Consider the following 21,872-nt stretch of genomic DNA (forward strand, 5'->3'; position numbering starts at 1 on the left):
TTGTGTATATAGAAAAGAAACAGGAACAAGAGGAATGAATTTTGTATTAGTGAGACAAATATTTGCTGTTGGGAAAAACTAGCATAAAAATTTGCAGAATGGGGGCTGGCCCGGTGGCACAGTGGTTAAGTTAGCACTTTCCGCTTCAGCGGCCTGGGGTTTGCCAGTTTGGATCCCGGGTGCAGTCTGACACTGCTTGGCAAGCCATGCTGTGGCAGGCGTCGCACATATAAAATAGAGGAAGATGGGCGCGGATGTCAGCTCAGGAAGAGGATTGGCAGCAGATGTTAGCTCAGGGCTAACCTTCCTCGGGAAAAAAAAAATTTGCAGAATGGGCATCACTGGCTTGAAACTCTTGGAGAAAATACTTTAGCACTCTTTTAAGAAATACTGTACTACTGACACTCTTGACAGTACAAAGTTTCATTCCACATAGGAAAATATGGGCACTGATGACTAAGTCCAAAAGGTGATTCAAAAGAATCAGATTCAGGAAGTAGTGTTAGAAAGGCTTTTAACCCATTTATTTGAGGTATATTTTCTTTGTAGGTATGCACAAGAGTGATATGATAATATACCATATCCAAGTAAGTCTAAAGGAGCTCTTTCACCAAGTATAAAATAAAAATTTTAAGTGAAAAAAATATGTATCAGTTTAACTGGCAGTATTTTTTTAATGATACAAAAAATAAAGGAGCCTCTTAAAAATTGATGGTGCTTGAGATTTAACGAAATAAGATTACTCATTTGTGGTTTGCCAAGGAGATGAGTCACTCCTGTCTAAGTCCAAAAATCTTCCTAAAATAACATGCATAGGTAAAAACATTAGTTTGCTTATTCAAGTGTGTAAGCATTAGCATCACCGAATCACACTGTTTATTAAAAAAAAAAACTTGCTACCAACAAATAACTGAATTTTTTTAAGATTTTATTCTTCCTTTTCAAATAATAGAATTTTAATCCATTTAAATATAAATGAGACAGCCACAACTGCTTATTTTTAAACAAAAATATAAATATTCAGTTTAAAGCTATATGTCTTCTAAAAACATACCTGTTTTGTGTTTTGATGACAAGGTGAACAGTAAGTCCATCATGAATTCCATGCTGACTCAAGGTATCTTGATCTTTTAAAATTTTTCCAGCAAATATCAACACAAGTTGGTCAGTATGTGATTTGAAACGTTTAGAGATTTCTTCCTTGAACTAAATAAGATAAAAATAAAATAAACATGCATTACAGGTGTTTGAACAGCACTACTCAGTCTAGTTTCTAGAAGTAGTACCTCAAAGAGCCCCCCTAATACAGATAGTGCAACAATTCAAATATAAAGATGCATGTTTTCTGTGTCAGTATCTTGATCTTAGTGGGAAATGAGTACTACCACTTGACTCATCTCTAACTCAAAGGTTTTATTATAGGTGCACATATCCTAGATTCAACCTTTTGCTAAGCCCTAACAATTCATTTCTTTGCAATATCCTTATTCTTTTTATATCAATGGTGCTAAATATAGTTCAAGCCACACAGAGCTACTAGCAAGTTTACAGTAATCTATTCCTCAGATTTCGTATCTCTAGTCTTGCACCTTTCTAGTTGAATATATATACAGCCAACCTCTTATTTTTGGCCTATTACACTGACGTCCCTCCTCATCTATTTCATTTAATGTTTATTAACAAGTAGTAGTATGCAGATCCAAGATACAAAGCAAAAATCCCTCCCTGAAGGAGAGCAGTCTGATGAAAGAGTCAGTCAAGTAAACCAAAAAGTACAGAAGAAGCACAGAGGGCAGTTAGAGGAAAACTTTCCAGTGAAAACTAAAGATTAGGCAGTAGCCAGGAAAATCTGAAGAAAGGTATTCCAGGACAAGAATAACATGCAGCGGCTGGCCCAGTGGCGCAGCGGTTAAGTTCACACGTTCCGCTTCTCGGCAGCCCAGGGTTCACCGGTTCGGATCCCGGGTGCAGACATGGCACCTCTTGGCATGCCATGCTGTGGTAGGTGTCCCACGTATAAAGTAGAGAAAGATGGGCACGGATGTCAGCTCAGGGCCAGGCTTCCTCAGCAAAAAGAGGAGGACTGGAAGTAGTTAGCTCAGGGCTAATCTTCCTCAAAAAAACAAAATAACATGCAAAAACAGACGAGAGAAAAGAATCATCAGACTTTAAAAAAGCGCTTACTGATTCTATGCTACATCAGCGTTTCTCAAGCCTTTTTCAAAATCACCTGGATGCTTAGGCTTTATTCCACTCTCCAAGTCAGGAAAACCTCAGGGTAAGCCAAAGGGTCTACATTAATAAGCTACCTCAGGGAATCACTCCACATTCAGAAAAGAATCACATCTTAAAGCCCTCTATCCCAATGCCTTACAGAAGTGGGTCTCAAGACATGATGGCACTATCACCAAAGAGGTGTTTTGGAAAATAGAGGGTGTATTTTCAGGTGTCACAATAAGTGGAAAGACACATTAAATAATATCCGAGATTTTACAAAATCTTGCTGGAGGAGGAAAGGGGAACTGTAGAGTGATATAAATAAAACAAGACAGGCCATATGTCAATCGCTGTTGAAAATAAGAAGTCATGAAAGTTCATCACACTCTACCTTTGCATATGACTGAAATTTTCCATAATCAAGTTAACAACCCTCAACGTAAGCAATTGGTTTTTAAAAAGTCATAAAGACAACACAAAGTTATACTGCACTAAATATTTTGGAGCTTCTCCATCTGAGCTTTCCATTCTTTATTAGAAAATATATGATATATAACCCTTTTATCTAAGCAATTTCCAAGTAACTAAAAAGACTTTTGCAAAATACAATTTGCATAATATTCTATATAGAGAGATAGACCAATCCATAATTTAACCATTCTCCTATTATCAGACATCTCATTTCTCCCTTTGGCAGCTATTAGAAATAATAAGAATGTAATGAGCAGCAGAATACCTGTCTTTATAAGGACTGAATGAGAATGTATGTGAAATGCAAGCATCAGGCACACAGCTGGTGATCAATAAATAGTAGCTACTACTACGCCAGCTCTTTTAATCCTCAATGACTCTAAGGTAGATAGTTTTTAATTCTATTTCAGACAGAAAAACAAAGAGCAGTTCAGTATGTTCCCCTCCTTTCATGGTGACACAGCTAATAAACTGCCAGGTCAGCATACAAACCCAACTCTGGTCTCAAGGACCAATCTGCCCAGATTTAACTACACTCTATTTCATCTAGAAAATGAAGTCAACCTAGATTCGTGTTTCGGAAGCTTAAACTAAGAAATCCTTTTCAGAATCCTTGATCCCTAATACGCCATTCCAAAATAAATTATTTGTCTAACATACAATTATATAGCATTTTAACATATTTTAGGATTTGAAGGTAAAATGCTAGATTGAAGACACATCTATCTACTCTTACACGCTTTGAAATTCCCAATAAAACAACAGTAAAAGATTCTTTAATGCTTTATGGCGATATAACTCACATACTATACAATTTGTCCCCTTATGGCGTACAATTCAATGGTTTTTAGTATATTCACAGATATGTACAACCATCACTACAGTCAATTTTAGAATATTTTCATCTTCTCAAAAAGAAATCAGTACCCTTCAGCTATACCTCCCTATCCCCCAATCACTCCAAGCCATAAGAAACAATTAGTCTACTTTCTGTCTCTCCAGATTTGCCTATTCTGGGTGTTTCACATAAATGCAATCATATAATACACCATCTTTGTGACTGGCTTCTTTCACTTAGCCCGTTTTCAGGGTTCATCTGTGTTGTAGTATGTATCAACATCTCACTCCTTTTTACATCCAAATAATATTCCATTGTATAGACATACAACATTTTGTTTATTCGTTCATCAATTGACGGATATTTGCATTGTTTCCAACTTTGAGCCACTACGAACAATGCTGCTATAAACATCCACGTACAAGTTTGTGTGTGAGCATGTATTTTCATTTCTCTTGAGTATATACCTGAATGTGGAATTACTGGGCCATACAGTAACTCCTGGTTTAACTGTTTGAGGAACCATCAGTGTTATCCTAAGTGGCTGTACCATTGTACATTCCTACAAGTAGTGTATAAGGGTTCCAATCTCTCCATATCCTCACCAATACTTGTTATTATCTGACTTTTTTATTATGGCCACACTAGTGGGTGTCAAGTGGTTTTGATTTGCATTCCCCTGATAGTTAATAATGCTAAACATCCTTTCACATGCTTATTTATATACCTTTGGAGAACTATTTATTCAGATCCTTTGCTCATTTTTTAACTGTGTTATCTTTTTATTATTGGGTTGCACAAATTATACATTCTAGAACAAATCTCTTATCAGATGATTTGCAAAAAGAAATTTGAGGCAAAAACTCAGATGACAGAACAAATTGAGACCTTCTGGTCTCAACCGAAATAAAATTTTGAAGCTGGAGATCAGAGGGACACATGGTCAATTAATTTTGCAGACCCAAGAGAACAGAATCCTAAAACTGGCAATGCAGAAAGTAAAAACCTAATTCAATCCCCAGAATTGGCAGAACTCCCAGAATACTCAATATTGGTACCAGAAGAGGCTGAGGGTACAGAGTATGGGGATGAGAGTTGCCTAAAGGCTAAACGAAGAAGAATTATTTGAAAGTCTACGAAGCAGACACACCTTCAACTGCATACTACGCAACTGCCCCTCCCTAAACTCAACAAAAGACTGGAGGATTTCTTTTTCCCCTCTCTGGAAAAGAACTAGAAGGTCTCTGGACTAAAGAACACACCAGCCATGTTTTGAGAGCAGGAAAACAATACTAAAAGCAAAAGATTAAAGTAAACACAGACACACCAGAATGCTAAGCCTTTCCCCCTTCACCTCATACCTATCAAAGAGAATGCTGGCAGCTGGGCCTTCATCATCCAGGCACGAAGATTAAAATATATAGTATCTCCAAGAAAAATCCAAACAGCCTAAAAGAAAAGAACTTAAAGATATGAACGTAAGAGTTTTCCCCAGTTAGCCAACCTACAATAGTGGTTCCCAACGTGGGTGGGGGTCTCTATCCACCCTGGGTAGCATTCAGTAATGTCTCAAGACATTTCTGATTACCACAACAGGGGTGAGTACCACTGGCATGTGGTGGGCAGAGAACAAAGAAGCTATTAAACATCCTACAATGCACAGGCCAGCCCCAAACAACAAATTATCCAACTCAAAATGTCAAGAAAGAGGAGGTTGAGAAACTCTGCCCTAAAGCTGCTCCTCTCAAAGTGTTGTCTCTAGATGAGCAACATTCACCATTACCAGGTTAACATGGTAGAAATGCAAATTCTCAGGACCCACATCAGACCAAGTCTCCCCGGTGAATGTGATGCACGCTAAAGTTTAACAGTCATTGATCTAGGTCTAACAACAAGTCTTCCCCCAAAATGTGAGCAATAAAAGAACATATTAGGTGGCATCAAAAGGATACAACCACTAAAATCAACAACAACAACAACAACAACAAAATATCCTCAACAAATAAATTGCTAAGGGGGAAAAAGCATAGGGGAACATGTAGACGAAAACAAAACTTTTTGAAGTACACATGGAACACTCACCAAGAAAGACCATAAAACTGGGTCATAAAACAGACCTTGGAAATTTAAAATGATTGAAAAGACACTCCTTGACAATAATAGAATTACACTGGAAATCGACAACAGAAAGATATGTGGAAAATCTCCAAGTTACCAAAATACATCTAAATAATTCATGGGTCAAAGAAGTAGTCTTGAGGAGAAATCAGAAAATATTTTCAACTGACAAAAATGAACCTACAATATATCCAAATTTGTGAGATGCAGCTAAAGCAATGTCTAGAGAAACTTATAGCATAAAGCTTTAGATTTAAAAAGAAAAAAGGTCACAAATCAGTAACCTAAGTTTCAACCTTTAGAAACCAGAAAAAGAGCAAATGAGACCCAACAAGGAATTGATAAAAATAAGAGCAGAAAACAAAACAGAAGCAGAACAAGAGAAAAATCTTTTAAAATATCAGTGAAATTGATAAACCTCTAGATAGACCACGAAAAAAACAGAGAAGACACAAATTAACAACATCAGGAACTGAAGGAGGTGAATACAGACCTCACGGATACTAAAAAGATAATTAAGGAAACTCTATATGCAAATATTTGACAACACTGACAGAATGAACCAATTTCTTGAAAGATTCAAGCTACCAGAATTCATTCAATCTCTTCGAAAATAGAAGGAACACTTCCCAATTCATTTCATGAGGCCGATATCACCCTGATATCAAAACCAGAAAAGAAAGCACAGGACTACAGACCAGCATCTCTCATGACACAGATGTAGAAATCCTCCACAAAATTCTAGCAAATCAAATCCAGCAATTTAGAAACAAGAATAATTCTTAATGACCCAGTGGGGTTTATCCTGGAAATGTGAACCTAAGTCCACATCTAAAAATCAATTTAACTCAATATATTAACAGACAAAAGAAGAAAACCACACACTCTTATCAACCAATAGTAAAAAAGCATTTGACAGCATTCATACATGACAAAACTCTCAGTAAATTAGGAATAAAAGGGAACTGCCTTGACCTGATAAAGTGCACCTACAAAGTATCTACACTTAAAATCATAGTTAATGGTGAACAACTGAATGCTTTTCCTTTAAGATCAGGAACAAAGCAAGGATGTCCTCTCTCACCACTCTATTTGATGTCCTCTTCAAAGTCCCAGCTAATGTAACAAGGCAGGAAAAAGAAACAATGGCATACTTAGTGAAAAATAAGATTAAAAAAAAAAAGACATTTATCAATCCCTTGCGCTGTATGAGCCTTATGTGCATCCCACTTTAAAATCAAATTTTGAGGTGATGTCAGCAGCATGTCAGAGTAAGGTGCTCCCTTAGTCTCTCCTCTCTAAGTTACAACCAGTAGGACATCCATAGGCCAACAGAAAATTCTCTGCACAACACACCAGAAAGCCTGATAGATCCATACAGCTTCACATCTGAAGGTGGGTGGACTAGATCTTGTGGAGGGGATGGAACCAGGGGAGCAGCAGCACCAGACTGCAAAACCCAAGGCTCCAGGAGCTGTGGTAACGCCCGTGAACAGAGGCCCCAGGAACTCAGGTAGCCCCTGCAAACAAGCCTCCTCCTGCACCCTCAGCAATGGCACCTACAACCCCAGCCCTTCCAGCAGCAGGGGCTTCACCCAACACCCTGCTAACCTCCAGCAGTGGTGGTGGTGCCTCTGACCTGAGGTTCCAGGAATCGCACTGACACAACTCTGCCTGTCCCTTTCCCCTAGCAGTGGTGGTAACACCCATAGTCTGAGCCTACAGGAACCACCAGGTGCCCGAGGCCAGAGACTCCAGGATGAAGAAGGTACCCACAACCTAGCTCTCTCCATCTCCTGCAGAGGCACTGCCTCCAACACTGGCCCTCCCAGGAACGAGGGGCTGCATACAAGACCCCGGTGCCCCAGGCAGCAGCAGCAGTGCCTGAGACCAGAGATTCCAGGAACCTCAGCAGTGGCAGTGACACCACCCCCAGGAAACCCAGGAGCAGCAGCACTGGAGATACATGCAGGAGCAGCACCCACAACTCCAGCCTCCCCACCGACAGCAGCAGCACCTGCACATCAAACAAACCCAAATAAGGCAGAGGTGCCCATGATCCTGGCTCACAAGTCAACCTCCCCCTCCCACGCCACAGCTGGGAATCCGTGACCCAGGAGATCACAGAACCAGCAGAGGTGCTTGTCAGCCCAGTAACACCGGTGGCAACACCCACAACTGCAGTGACACTGTCAGCAGCAAAGACACCAGCAATCTCAAAGGCACAAAGAGCACAACCAGAGCACTAATCACCCCTCTGGCAGAGACAGTGGAGAGTGGAAAGGACAAACTCTCAAATACAACCAGGAGCAGCTCAGAAACAAAGTAAACAAAGCATTATCTAAATGAGAAAGGTGTTGACTACTACAAAAACGTTGACAAAGGAACAACTCCTCAAGCACTGTGAAAAACCACAGTAACAAAGTATCACAAAAAGAAAATGACAATTCTCCAGAAACCAAATTTAAAGTCATGAATGAGTGAAATCTAACTGATACAGAATTCAAAATAGCTGTCATGAATGAGCTTTCCTGGTAATCTCTCCCCTCCAACATACAATGAAAGAGACATTCATACTCCAACAGAGGACATCCAAACACAACACAAAAGACGTCGGAGAGACCCACGCAGCCATACAATGCAGGGTGGAGAGGCTAGAGCCCCCTTGGGAGGAAGTGGAAGGGGCTAAGAGAAAACTTCACTCCATCCCCAAAAGACTGTCATCCCAGAACATGGGCGGCCTCCAAGAGGGAAGGAACAGAGGAGGAGATGTTCCTTTGCAGCAACATCAAAGATCCCCAAGGGCCCTCACAACATAGGGGAAAGCCCCTACCAAGGTGAAAGCTAACCCATGGGTAACCTCATCAGGTCAACATCCCAAGGGAGCAGACAGCAAGGGCAGAGCAAGAAAACCCAAGAGCACACAGAAAAAAGTGCCCCTTCCCCCCCGACATGCCCAGCACCAGGTCCAGTGCCTGAGATCATGGCAGAATGCAAACGGCTCAAAATACGCTGCTCTTGACTAGCACCCAGTGGCAATAGGTGGTAACTGCAGCCAAATAATACCACAATGCACAAACACAGAGCCATGCCCTCTAGCAGCGTCAAAAATTATATTAAATATCTGGGGCCAACCGACGGCGCAGCAGTTAAGTTGGCACATTCCACTTCGGCAGCCCAGGGTTCACTGGCTTGGATCCCAGGTGTGGACCTACGCACAGCTTGTCAAGCCTTGCTGTGACAGGCATCACACATATAAAGTAGAGGAACATACACACAGATGTTCGCACAGAGCCAGTCTTCCTCAGCAAAAAAGAGGAGGATTGGCAGATGTTAGGTCAGGGCTAATTCCTCAAAGAAAAAAAAGAGCAAAAGCACTTGTATTAAATCTTCAGACAAGAGAGAAAATGACAAGCAGAAATCAGTCCTGAGGACACAGAAATATGTAATCTAAATAACAGGGAATTCAAAATAGCTATCATCAAAAAACTCAACGAGTTAAAAAGAGAACGTAGAGAAACAATTCAATAAGTTCAGGAGCTCCTTCACAAAGGAGATTGAAACTATAAAGAAGAACCAATCAGAAATGTTGGAGAGGAAAGACACAATATATAAGACTAAACAAAATATGGATTCCCTGAATGCTTGAGTGGACATCATAGAGGAGCAAATCAGCATAATCAAGGATACACATGTTGGAATGCTCCAGATAGAGGAGTGCAGAGAATTAAGACTAAAAAGAAATGAAAGAGGTCTCTGAAAAATATCTGACTCAAGTAGGAAATGCAACATAAGAACGGTAGGTATTCCAGAGGGAGAAGAAAAGGAGAATGGAGCAGAAAGCTTGCTCAAAGAAATAGCAGAGAACTTCCCACACCTGGGGAATGAGATGAAACTCCATGTGGAAAAAGCTATCAGATCTCCTAAATATGTCAATTTTAAAAAGACCTACTGCAAAGCATATATAGTAATGATACTGACAAAAGCGAATGACAAAGGAAAAATACTAAAGACAGCAAGGCAGAAGAAAATAACCTACAAAGGAACCCCATCAGGCTTTCAAAAGATATCTCTGCAGAAACCTTACAGGCTAGGAGACACTGGAATGACATATTCAAATCTTTGAAGGACAAATACTTCCAACCAACAATACTCTATCCAGGGGCCAGCCCTGTGGCCAAGTGGTTAAGTTCACAGGCTCTGCTTTGCTGGCCCAGGGTTTCACCAGTTTGGATCCTGGGGGCGGACATGACATTGCTCATCAGACCATGCTGAAGCGGCATCCCACATGCCACAACTAGAAGGACCCACATCTAAAACATACAACTATGTACTGGGGATATCTGGGGGAAGAAAAAGTAGGGGAAAAAAAAAAGATTGGCAACAGTTGTTAGCTCAGGTGCCAATCTTTAAAAAAAAAAAGAAAAAAGAAAAGAATACTCTATCCTGCTAAAATATCCTTCAGATATGATGAAGAAATAAAAACTTTACCAGATGAACAAAAGCTAAGGGAGTTCATAGTCATGAAAAAAAAAGGAGAAAGGGGATACAAAGCATGGACTAAGGAAATAAATAGGTAGACAAAATCAGAAAACTGTAGCTATACATCAGAACAGGTTAGCAAATACTCAAGTACAGCATGAGCGATAAAGGGAAGGAAAACACTAAAAATAAATATTATCTTGTCATTTTTACCACAACTGGACAACACAAGACGGAATCAGATATGAGAAAAACAACTTAGGATGGGAAGAGGAAAAGAAGAGAATTAGTTTAGTCTAAGGAAATAAGACGCCATCAGAAAATGGACTATCGTATTCTACCAGATTCTGAATACAAACCTCATGGTAACCACTCAACAAAAAAGTAGAACAGACACAATTAATAAACTAGGAGAAAACAAAAAACACAACATAAAAAACTACATAACTCAATTGGCAGACCAAAATACAGAGGACAAGAAACAAAGGAAATGCAGGAGAACTGGAAAATGAGCGATAAAATGACAGCATTAAGACATCGTATATCGATATTACCCTAAACATAAATGGATTGAGTTCTCCAATAAAAAGACACAGAGTGGTGAGATGGATTAAAGAACAAGACCCAACAATATGCTGCCTCCAGGAAATAAATCTCAGCTCCAACAAACACAGGGTCAGAGTGAAGGGATGGAAGACGATACTCCAAGCTAATGGCGAACAAAAGAAAGCCCGTGTCACAACACTTACAGCAGACAAAACAGACTTCAAGATAAGAAAGGCAAAGAGACAGAGAAGGGCAGTATATGATGAATAAAGAGACTCCACCAAAAAGACATAACACTTATACATATCTATGCACTCAACCCAGGACCACCAAAGTACATAAAGCAACTGTTAACAAACCTAAAAGAATATATTAACAATAACACAATAATAAGGGGACATCAACACTCCACTCACATCAATGGAGAGATCATCCAGGTAGAAAATCAACAAGGAAACAGTGGAATTAAATGAACAGCTAGACCAGTTGGACTTAATAGACATATATAGAACACTGAACCCAAAAGCAGCAGAATACACATTCTTCTCAAGTGCACACGGAACATTCTCAAGGACAGACCATATGTTTGGAAACAAGGTAGGCCTCACTAAGTTTAAGACTGAAATAATAACAAGCATCTTTTCCGATCACAATACTATGAAGACAAATTAATTACAAGAAAAAACTGGGAAAGGGACCAAGATGTGGAGATTAAACAAGATGCTATTGAACAACCAATGGATCATTGAAGAAATTAAAGGAGAAATCAAAAATCACCTAGAGACAAACGAAAATGAAAACATACCATACCAACTCATATGGGATACGGCAAAAGCCATATCAAGACGGAAATTCATCACAATACAGGCTCACTTTAACAAACAAGAAAAATCCCAAATAAGCAATCTCAGACTACACCTAACTGAATTACAAAAAGAAAAAAGCCCAAACTCGGCAGAAGGAGAGAAATAACAAAAATCAGAGCAGAAATAAGTGCTATTGAAACAAAAAAGGAAGCAGAAAGGATCAATGAAACAAAGAGCTGGTTCTCTGAGAAGACAAAACTTACAAACGCTTAGCCAGACTTACAAAGAAAAAAGGAAAGAAAGTTCAGATAAATAAAATTAGAAATGAAAGAGGAGAAACAACAACAGATACCACAGAAATACAATGGATTATAAGAGTATACTATGAAAAGCTATATACCAACAAAATGGACAATCTAGAGGAAACGGATTAATTCTTAGGCTCTTATAACCTCCAAAAGCTGAACCAAAAAGTAGATAATCTAAATAGACTGATCACAAGTAAAGAGATTGAAACAGTAATCAAAAGCATCCCAAAAAACAAATGCCCAAGACCAGACAGCTTCCCTGGAGAGTTCTGCCAAACCTTCAGAGAGAATTTAATACCTATCCTTCTCAAGCTATTCCAAAAAACTAGGGAAGATGGAACACTTCCTAATACATTCTATGAGGCCAACATCACTCTGATACCAAAGCCTGACAAGGACAACACAAAAAAAGGAAAACTATAGGCCTATATCGCTGATGAACATAGATGCAAAAATCCTCAACAAAATATCGGCAACCGGAATACACCAATACATCAAAAAGATCATACATCACGATCAAGTGGGATTTACACCATGGATACAGGGATGCTTCAACATCCACAAATCAATCAATGTGATACACCACATTAACAAAATGAGAAATAAAAACCACATGATCATCTCAATAGATGCAGAGAAAGCATTTGACAAGAGCCAACAGCCATTTATGATAAAAACTTTTAACAAAACCGGGACAGAAGAAAATTACCTCAACATAACAAAAGCCATATATGACAAACCTACACAAACTTCACCCTCAATGGGGGAAAACTGAATGCCACCCCTCTGAGAAGAGGAACAAGACAAGGATGCCCACTATCACCACTCTTATTCAACATAGTAGTGGAGATTTTGGTCAGAGCAATTAAGCAAGAGAAAGAAATGAAATCCAAATAGGCAGTCAAGAAGTGAAACTCTTGCTGTTTGCAGACATGATCTTATACAGAAAACCCTAAAGAATCCATCAGAAAACTATTAGAAATAATTAACAACTACAGCAAAGTTACAGGGTACAAAATCAACTTACAGAAATCACTTCCATTTCTATACTCCAATAACAAATTTATAGAAAAAGGACTCAAGAATACAATTGTATTTTTGTACAGATACTACAATTGTAATGGAATCTTGTATGGAATTACAATACCATTCACAATAGCAACAAAAACAATAAAACATCTAGAAATAAACTTAACCAAGGAGGTGAAGGATTTATACAATGAAAACTATAAGACATTACTGAAAGAAATAGTTGATGACATAAAGAGACGTAAAGAGAGTCCATGCACATGGACTCAAAGAATAAACATAGTTAAAACGTCCCTACTACCAAAAGCAATCTACAGATTCAACACAATCCCCGTCAGAATCACAATGACATTCTTCACGGAAATAAAGCAAAGAATCCTAAAATTCATATGGTGCAACTGAAGAACCCAAATTGCTAAAGAAATAGTGAGAAAAACGAACAAGGCTGGAGGCATCACAATCCCTGACTTCAAAACACACTACGAAGCCATAGTAATCAAAACAGCATGGCACTGGTAAAATAACAGGCACACAGAACAGAAATGAAAACCTAGAAATAAAACCGCACATCTATGGACAGCTAATCTTTGACAAAGGTACCAAGAACATACAGTGGACAAAAAATAGTCTTTTCAATAAACGGTGTTCGGAAATCTGGACAACCACTTCCAGAAGAATGAAAATAGACCATTATCTTATGCCAGACACAAAAACAAACTCAAAATGGATCAAAGATTTGAAGATAACTCCTGAAACCATACAACTCCTGAAAGATCACACAGGTAGTACACTCCTTGACATCGAACTTAAAAGGGTCTTTTCAAATACCATGTCTTCACAGACAATGGAAACAAAAGAAAAAATAAACAGGTGGGAATTCATCAGACTAGAGAGCTTCTGCAAGGCAAAAGAAACTAGGATCAAAACAAAAAGACAACCCACCAATAGGGAGAAAATATCTACAAATCATATATCCAACAGGGGTTAATCTCCATAATATAAAAGGAACTCACACAACTCAACAACAAAAAGCCAGTTAGTCCAATCAAAACATGAGCCAAGAACATGAACAGACATTTTCCCAAAGAAGATATATAGATTGCCAATAAACACATGAAAAGATGTTCAACATCACTAATCATCAGGGAAATGCAAATCAAAACGAGAGTAGGATATCACCTTCCACCCATTAAAATGGCAATAATCACTAAGACTAAAAATAACAAATGTTGGAGAGGGTGTGGAGAAAAGGGAAACCTCAAACACTGCTGGTGGGAATGGAAACTGGTGCAGCCACTATGGAAAACAGTATGGAGATTTCTCAAAACCTAAAAATAGAAATAGTGTATGATCCAGCTATCCCACTACTGGGTATCTACCCAAACAACTTGAAATCAACAATTCAAAGTAACATATGTACCCCTATGTTCACTACAGCACTATTCACAATAGCCAAGATGTGGAACCAATCCAAGTGCCCACTGACTGATGATTGGATAAAGAAGATGCGGTATACATACACAATGGAATAGTACTCAGCCATAAAAAAAGACAAAACCATCTCATTTGCAACAACATGGACGGATCTGGAGGGAATCATGCTAAGCAAAATAAGCCAGACTGACAAAGACAAACACCATATGATTTCACTCACATGTGAAATATAAACAAACACATGGACAAATAAAACACTTCAGTGGTTACCAGTGGAAGGGGGTGAGCACAGAGAGTGAAGGGGAGCACATATGTGATGACAGACAAGAAAAACTGTAAAACTGAAATTTCACGATGATGCAAACTATTATGAACTCAATAACAAAAAAAGTGATTTTGAGAAATTTGGGGATTCCAAAATGATGAAATGAAGGAAATATTAACTGGTAAGGCAGGATAACGTATCATATTTTTTTAAAGGGTCCTTTTCTTTTACAGGTACATGCTGAAATTTAAGGGATGAAATGATATAATTTATGAAAAATGCATCAAAATAATGGGGAAAGGGGAGAGGCCTTCAGAGAAAGCATACGTGAAACAAGACTGGCTATAATATTGTCAAAGGTAGGTTAAGGATTCACGGGGGTTTAACGTACTATTATCTCTACTGTCTGTATACTTGAAATAACTAAGAAAAAATTTAAAAGGGGGAAGAATAACTGGCAACATAAAATTTTATGGCCAGTGAAAAATTCCTCAAAATGAAACTGAAACAGACATTTTCAAACACATAAAAATGGATAGAATTTGAGAGAGTAACGTCAGCAACATGGCGGCATGAGCTCACCTGGGACTCTCTCCCAAGTACAACCAAAAAGAGCAACTGCATTCCAACCAAAACAACAATCCTAATAACAGAAATCGTCAGAGACCAACAGCAGCCAAACGACAGAAGGCAGAGAGGCTGCAGCCAGCCTCGGAGCTGGAACCAGGTGAGAGAGAACTTCGCTCCCGCCCCTAGAGACAAGGATTGCTGCCACGGGTGCGGGAAGGAGCGGTGGAGGGGCCGCACGTCGGGGGATCATCCAGGACTCCCACCTCCCAGCAGCAGAAACCCTCTAACAGGAAAGCTTTCGCGTAGGGGAGCCCCAGCCAGCCAGGGCCCTGGGAGACCAGAAAGTGAGAGCTGATCCAATACCCCTCCTCCCCCAACCCACGCTGGGCGCCGCCATCTTGGCTGAAGGCAGACAGCTCAGTAAACAAGCCTCTCCACCCCCATCTAGTGGCGACAGGCTGTAATTGCAGGCGAATAATAGCATCCTACACAAAAACCGCTCCTCTACCATCCAGCAATTTATAAAAGCTACAGTCCAAAAGCAAGACAATAAAAATATAGAAGTAGTTCCTAAGGGTTTGGAAATGGGTAAACTAGGTGAAGAGGAGTTCAAAATAGCTATCCTCAAAATATTCCATGAAATAAAGGGAAATATAGAGAAACAAGTCAACGAGTTCTGGAGTTACTTCACAAAAGAGATTGAAATTATAAAGAATCAATTAGAACTAATACAGATGAAAAATATAATAGATAAAACAGAATACAGATTCCCTGAAGGCCCGTGTAGACACCACAGAGCAGCATAATCGAAGATAGGCTGAATGGCTCCAGACAGAAGAAGAAAGAGAACTAAGATTTAAGAAAACTGAAGAAAAACTCTGAGAAATAGCTGGCTCAATGAGAAAATGCAACTTAAGAATCATCGGGATTCCAGAGGGCATGCAAAAGGAAAATGGAGCAGAAAGTGTGCTCAACGAAATAATAGAAGAGAACTTCCCAAATCTAGGGATTGAGAGAGAAACGTGTGGACAAAGGTTTCAGATCACCTAGATTTGTTAATGTAAAAAGAGCTACTGCAAAGCACATAGTAGTAAAAATGGCAAAAATGAATGACAAAGAAAGAATACTCAGGGCAACAAGGCAGAAGAAAATAACCTACAAAGGAACCCCTATCAGACTTTCAGTGGATTTCTCAACAGAAACCTTACAAGCTAGGAGAGATTGGAGTAACATATTCAAAACTTTAAACGATAAAAATCTTCAGCCAAGAATACTCTATCGAGCAAAACTATCCTTCAAATATGAGGGAGAAATTAAATCTTTTCCAAACAAAACCTGAGGGACTTTGTAGTCACACGACCTCCACTACAAGATATCCTCAAGAAGGCTCTCATACCTGAAAAAAGAAAAAAAGGGAGTACGGGGTCACAAAGCACAGAGTAGGGAGACAGACAGAATCGGAATAGGATAGCAAATATTCAACTACAGCATTAGGATAAAAGGACGGAAATCACAAAAGCAAAGACAGTCTTATCACCCTAACCACAAACTCACAACACAAGTTGGAATAAGAGATGAAAATAATAATTTAGGAGGGGAGGCGGAAAGGGACTGAAACAGTGTAGGCTAAGTAAGTAAGAGACCACCAGAAAATGGACTATGTTACACACGAGATTCTGAATGCAAACTTCAGGGTAACCACTAAACTAAAAAACAGAACAGAGACACAGAACATAAATGAGGAAAAAAATCTAAGAAACCCAGCATAAGAAATTGTAGAAGTCCATGGGTAGGCTAAGACACACAGGATAAGAAACAAAGGAAATGCAGGAAAACCGGAAAACGAGCAACAGAATGACAGCATTAAGCCCTCATACATCAATACTCACCCTCAATGTAAACGGACTGAACCCTCCAATAAAAAGACACAGAGTGGCAAAATGGATTAAAGAACAAGATCCAACAATTTGTTGCCTCCAGGAAGCACACCTCAGCTCCAAGGACAAACACGGGCTCAGAGTGAAGTGGTGGAAGACAGTACTCCAAGCTAATAGCAAACAAAAGAAAGCAGGTGTTGCAATAATTGTATCAGACAAAACAGACTTCAAGATAAGGCAGGTAAAGAGAGACACAGAGGGCCAATACGTAATGATCAAAGGGACACTTACATCAAGAAAAAATAACGCTTATAAATATCTATGCACCCAACACAGGAGCACCAAAGTTCATAAACCAACTATTAACAAACCTAAAAGATATCAAAAATAACACAATAATAGTAGGGGACCTCAACACCCCACTCACATCAATGGACAGATCATCCAGACAGAAAATCAACAAAGAAACAGTGGAGCTGAACAAAAAGCTAAAACACTTGGACTTCATAGACATATATAGAACACTCCATCCAAAAACAGCAGAATACACATTCTTCTCAAGCACGCATGGAACATTCTCAAGGATAGACCATATGTTGGGAAACAAGGCAAGCCTCTACAAATTTAAAAAGATTGAAATAATAACAAGCATCTTCTCCGATCATAATGCTATAAAGCTAGAAATTACAAGAAAAAAGCTGAGAAAGGCACAAGGATGTGGAGACTAAACAATACGCTATTGAACAAGCAATGGATCACTGAAGAAATTAAGGAGGAAATCAAAAAGTACCTGGAGGCAAATGAAAATGATAACACGCCATACCAACTCATATGGGAGGCAGCAAAAGCTGTATTAAGAGGAAAATTCATCGCCATTCAGACACATCTTAACCAACAAGAAAAACCCCAAATCAGCAATCTTAAACTACACCTAACTGAATTAGAGAAGGAACAACAAACAAAGTCCAAAATCAGCAGAAGGAGAGAAATAATAAAAATCACAGCAGAAACAAATGCTATTGAAACAAAAAAGGCAGTAGAAAGGATCAAGGAAACAAAGAGCTGGTTCTTGCATAAGATAAATAAAATTGACAAACCCCTAGCCAGACTTACAAAGAAAAAAGAGACAAAGCTCCCATAAATAACATCAGAAATGAAAGAGGAGAAATAACAACAGACTCCGCACAAATACAACGGATTATAAGAGAATACTACGAAAAACTATATGCCAGCAAAATGGATAACCTAGAAGAAATGAATAAATTCCTGGACTCCTACAATCTCCCAAAGCTCACTCAAGAAGAAACAGACAATTTGAACAGACCAATCACAAGGAGAGAGATTGAAACAGCCATCAAAAGCATCCCAAAGAATAAAACTCCAGGACCAGATGGCTTTCCTGGGGAATTCTACCAAACTTTCAGAGAGGATTTAATACCTATCCTTTTCAAGCTATTCCAAAAAATTAGGGAGGATGGAACACTTCCTAACACATTCTACGAAGCCAACATCACGCTGATACCAAAACCTGACAAGGACACCACGAAAAAAGAGAACTACAGGCCAATATCACTGATGAACATAGATGCAAAAATTCTCAACAAAATTTTGGCAACCCGAATACAGCAATTCATCAAAAGGATCATACATCATGATCAAGTGAGATTCATACCAGGGACACAGGGATGGTTCAACATCCACAAATCAACGTGACACACCACATCAACAAACTGAGAAATAAAAACCACATGATCATCTCAATAGATGCAGAGAAAGCATTTGACAAGATCCAGCAGCCATTTATGATAAAAACTCTGAACAAAATGGGGATAGAAGGGAACTATGTCAACATAATAAAGACCATATATGACAAACCCACAGCCAACATCATTCTCAATGGGCAAAAACTGAGCGCCATCCCCCTGAGAACAGGAACAAGACAAGGATGCCCTCTATCACCACTCTTATTTAACATAGTTCTGGAGGTCCTGGCCAGAGCAATCAGGCAAGAAAAATGAATAAAAGGAATCCAAATGGGGGGGAAGAAGTGAAACTCTCGCTGTTTGCAGATGACATGATCTTATATATAGAAAACCCCAAAGAATCCATTGGAAAACTTTCAGAAGTAATCAACAACTACAGCAAAGTTGCAGGGTATAAAATCAATTTGCATAAACCGGTAGCATTTCTATACTCTAATAATGAACTAACAGAAAAAGAACTCAAGAACATAATACCATTCAGAATCGCAACAAAAAGAATAAAATACCTCAGGGTGAATTTAACTACGGAAGTGAAAGACCTATACAATGAAAATTACAAAGCTTTTCTGAAAGAAAAGGATGACGACATAAAGAGATGGAAAGACATTCCATGCACATGGATTGGAAGAATAAACATAGTTAAAATGTCCATACTGCCTAAAGCAATCTACAGATTCAACGCCATCCCAATCAGAATCCCAAAGACATTCTTTACAGAATTAGAACAAAGAATCCTAAAACTCATATGGGGCAACAAAAGACCCCGAATTGCTAAAGTAATCCTGAGAAAAAAGAACACAGCTGGAAGCATCACTATCCCTGACTTCAAAACATACTACAAAGCTACAATAATCAAAACAGCATGGTACTGCTACAAAAACAGGTGCACAGATCAATGGAACAGAATTGAAAGCCCAGAAATAAAACCACACATCTATGGACACCTAATGTTCGACAAAGGAGCTGAGGGCATTCAATCGAGAAAAGAAAGTCTTTTCAACAAACGGTGCTGGGAAAACTGGAAAGCCACATGTAAAACAATGAAAATTGACCATTCTTTTTCACCATTCACCAAAATAAACTCAAAATGGAACAAAGACCTAAAGCTGAGACCTGAAACCATAAGGCTTCTAGAACAAAATGTAGGTAGTACACTCTTTGACATCAGTATTAAAAGGATCTTTTCGGACACCATGTCTTCTCAGACAAGGGACACAATAGAAAGAATAAACAAATGGGACTTCATCAGACTAAAGAGCTTCTTCAAGGCAAGGGAAAACAGGACTGAAACAAAAAAAACAACCCCGTAACTGGGAAAAAATATTTGCAAGTAATACATCTGACAAAGGCTTAATATCCATAATATATAAAGAACTCACACAACAACAAAAAATTAAACAACCCCATCAAAAAACGGGCAGGAGACATGAACAGACATTTCTCCAAAGAAGATATACGGATGGTCAATAGGCACATGAAAAGATGTTCATCATCCCTGATCATCAGGGAGATGCAAATCAAAACTACACTAAGATATCACCTGACACCTATTAGAATGACAAAAATAACTATAACAAATACTAACAAACGTTGGAGAGGTTGTGGAGAAAAAGGAACCCTCATACACTGCTGGTGGGAATGCAAACTGGTGCAGCCACTATGGAAAACAGCATGGAGATTCTTCAAAAAGTTAAAAATAGAACTACCATATGATCCAGCTATTCCACTACTGGGTATCTATCCAGAGAGCTTGAAGTCAGCAATTTCAAAAGTCCTATGCACCCCAATGTTTACTGCAGCATTATTTACAATCACCAAGATGTGGAAGCAACCTAAGTGCCCATCAACAGATGACTCGATGAAGATGATGTGGTGTATATATACACAATGGAATACTACTCGGCCGTAAAAAAGAACAAAATCGTCCCATTTACAACAACATGGATGGACCTTGAGGGAATTATGTTAAGTGAAAAAAGCCAGATAGAAAAGGACAATCTCTGTATGACTCCACTCATATGAGGAATTTAAACCTGTGGACAAAGAGAACAGACTAGTGTCCACCACAGGAATGGGGGGGTGGGGTGTGGGCACAAAGGGTGAAGGGGTGCACCTACAACACAACTGACAGACAATAATGTACAACTGAAATTTCACAAGGTTGTAACCTATCATTAACTCAATAAAAAAAAATGGATAGAATTTGTAACCTAGCACATATAGCCTACAGGAAATGTTCATGTGGTCCTCAGAATAAAATGATCCTAGATGAAGAAATACAAAATGGAAAGGATATATACCTAGGTAAATCAAAATGAATACTGACTTTCTAAAGCAGTAATAATAATGTCTTGTATTATAAGAAAGGAAGTCAAGTCTAGTCCACGGGTGTGTAAATGGAGTTCAACTGTTCTTAGGTGCTTGCATTAACTGGAAAAAAGCACAAGCATTTATTAATTTAGACTTTTGATAAGTTAAAATACATACGGTAATCTCTAGGCTAACTACTAAAGAGTAAAAACAGCATACATGTACCAATCTAACAAAGAAGGCAACTGGAATAATATAAAATAATCCAAAAGAAAGGAAAAAAGCACCACAGAATAGACACAAAAAATAGAAATCAAACAATATAACAGTAAATGTAAACCAAAAATATCAATGATTACACAACAGACTATAAGTTAAAAAGACAAACACTGTCAGACTGGATTTAAAAATCCAACTTCATTGTGCTTAAAAAATACACAAACTACAGAGAAAAAGAAAAGTTGAAAATAAAAAGAACAAGTAAAGACAGTTCATGCAAAAATTAACCAGAGAATGTTGGTGAGGCTAATTCTAATCAACAAAGCAGACTTCAGTACAAAAGCAACTACATTTCAACTTTATAAAGTCTTCAATTCACAATAAGATAAAACTTTAAATGTGTGTATACATAATACAACTTCAAAATGTATAAAGCAAAAACTAAATAAAACTAGAGAAAACCAGACAAATCCAAAAATACAGTAAGATATTTCAACATTTATCTCAGTAACTGATGAATAAAACAGGCAAAAATAAGTTAGTATATAAAAGATTTCAACAATATAATTCACAAATGACCTAACTGGCACGTACAGAACACTGGACCCAATCACTGCAG

At 38.6% G+C, this 21,872-nt stretch overlaps 1 protein-coding gene across 2 annotated transcripts in view; it reads right to left on the minus strand.

Moving 5' to 3' along the window:
• The window catches only part of UBQLN1 (ubiquilin 1), a 55,228-nt gene that overhangs the window by 20,052 nt on the left and 13,304 nt on the right, over positions 1 to 21,872 (minus strand). For both annotated transcript variants that reach the window (XM_023627669.2, XM_001916233.6), the window contains exon 2: positions 1,055 to 1,206. In XM_023627669.2, the coding sequence (XP_023483437.1) occupies positions 1,055 to 1,206 (152 nt within the window). The remainder of the gene's footprint in view (positions 1 to 1,054; positions 1,207 to 21,872) is intronic.

This window comes from Equus caballus, chromosome 23 (genome assembly GCF_041296265.1).
Source record: "Equus caballus isolate H_3958 breed thoroughbred chromosome 23, TB-T2T, whole genome shotgun sequence".
NCBI lineage: Eukaryota > Metazoa > Chordata > Mammalia > Perissodactyla > Equidae > Equus > Equus caballus.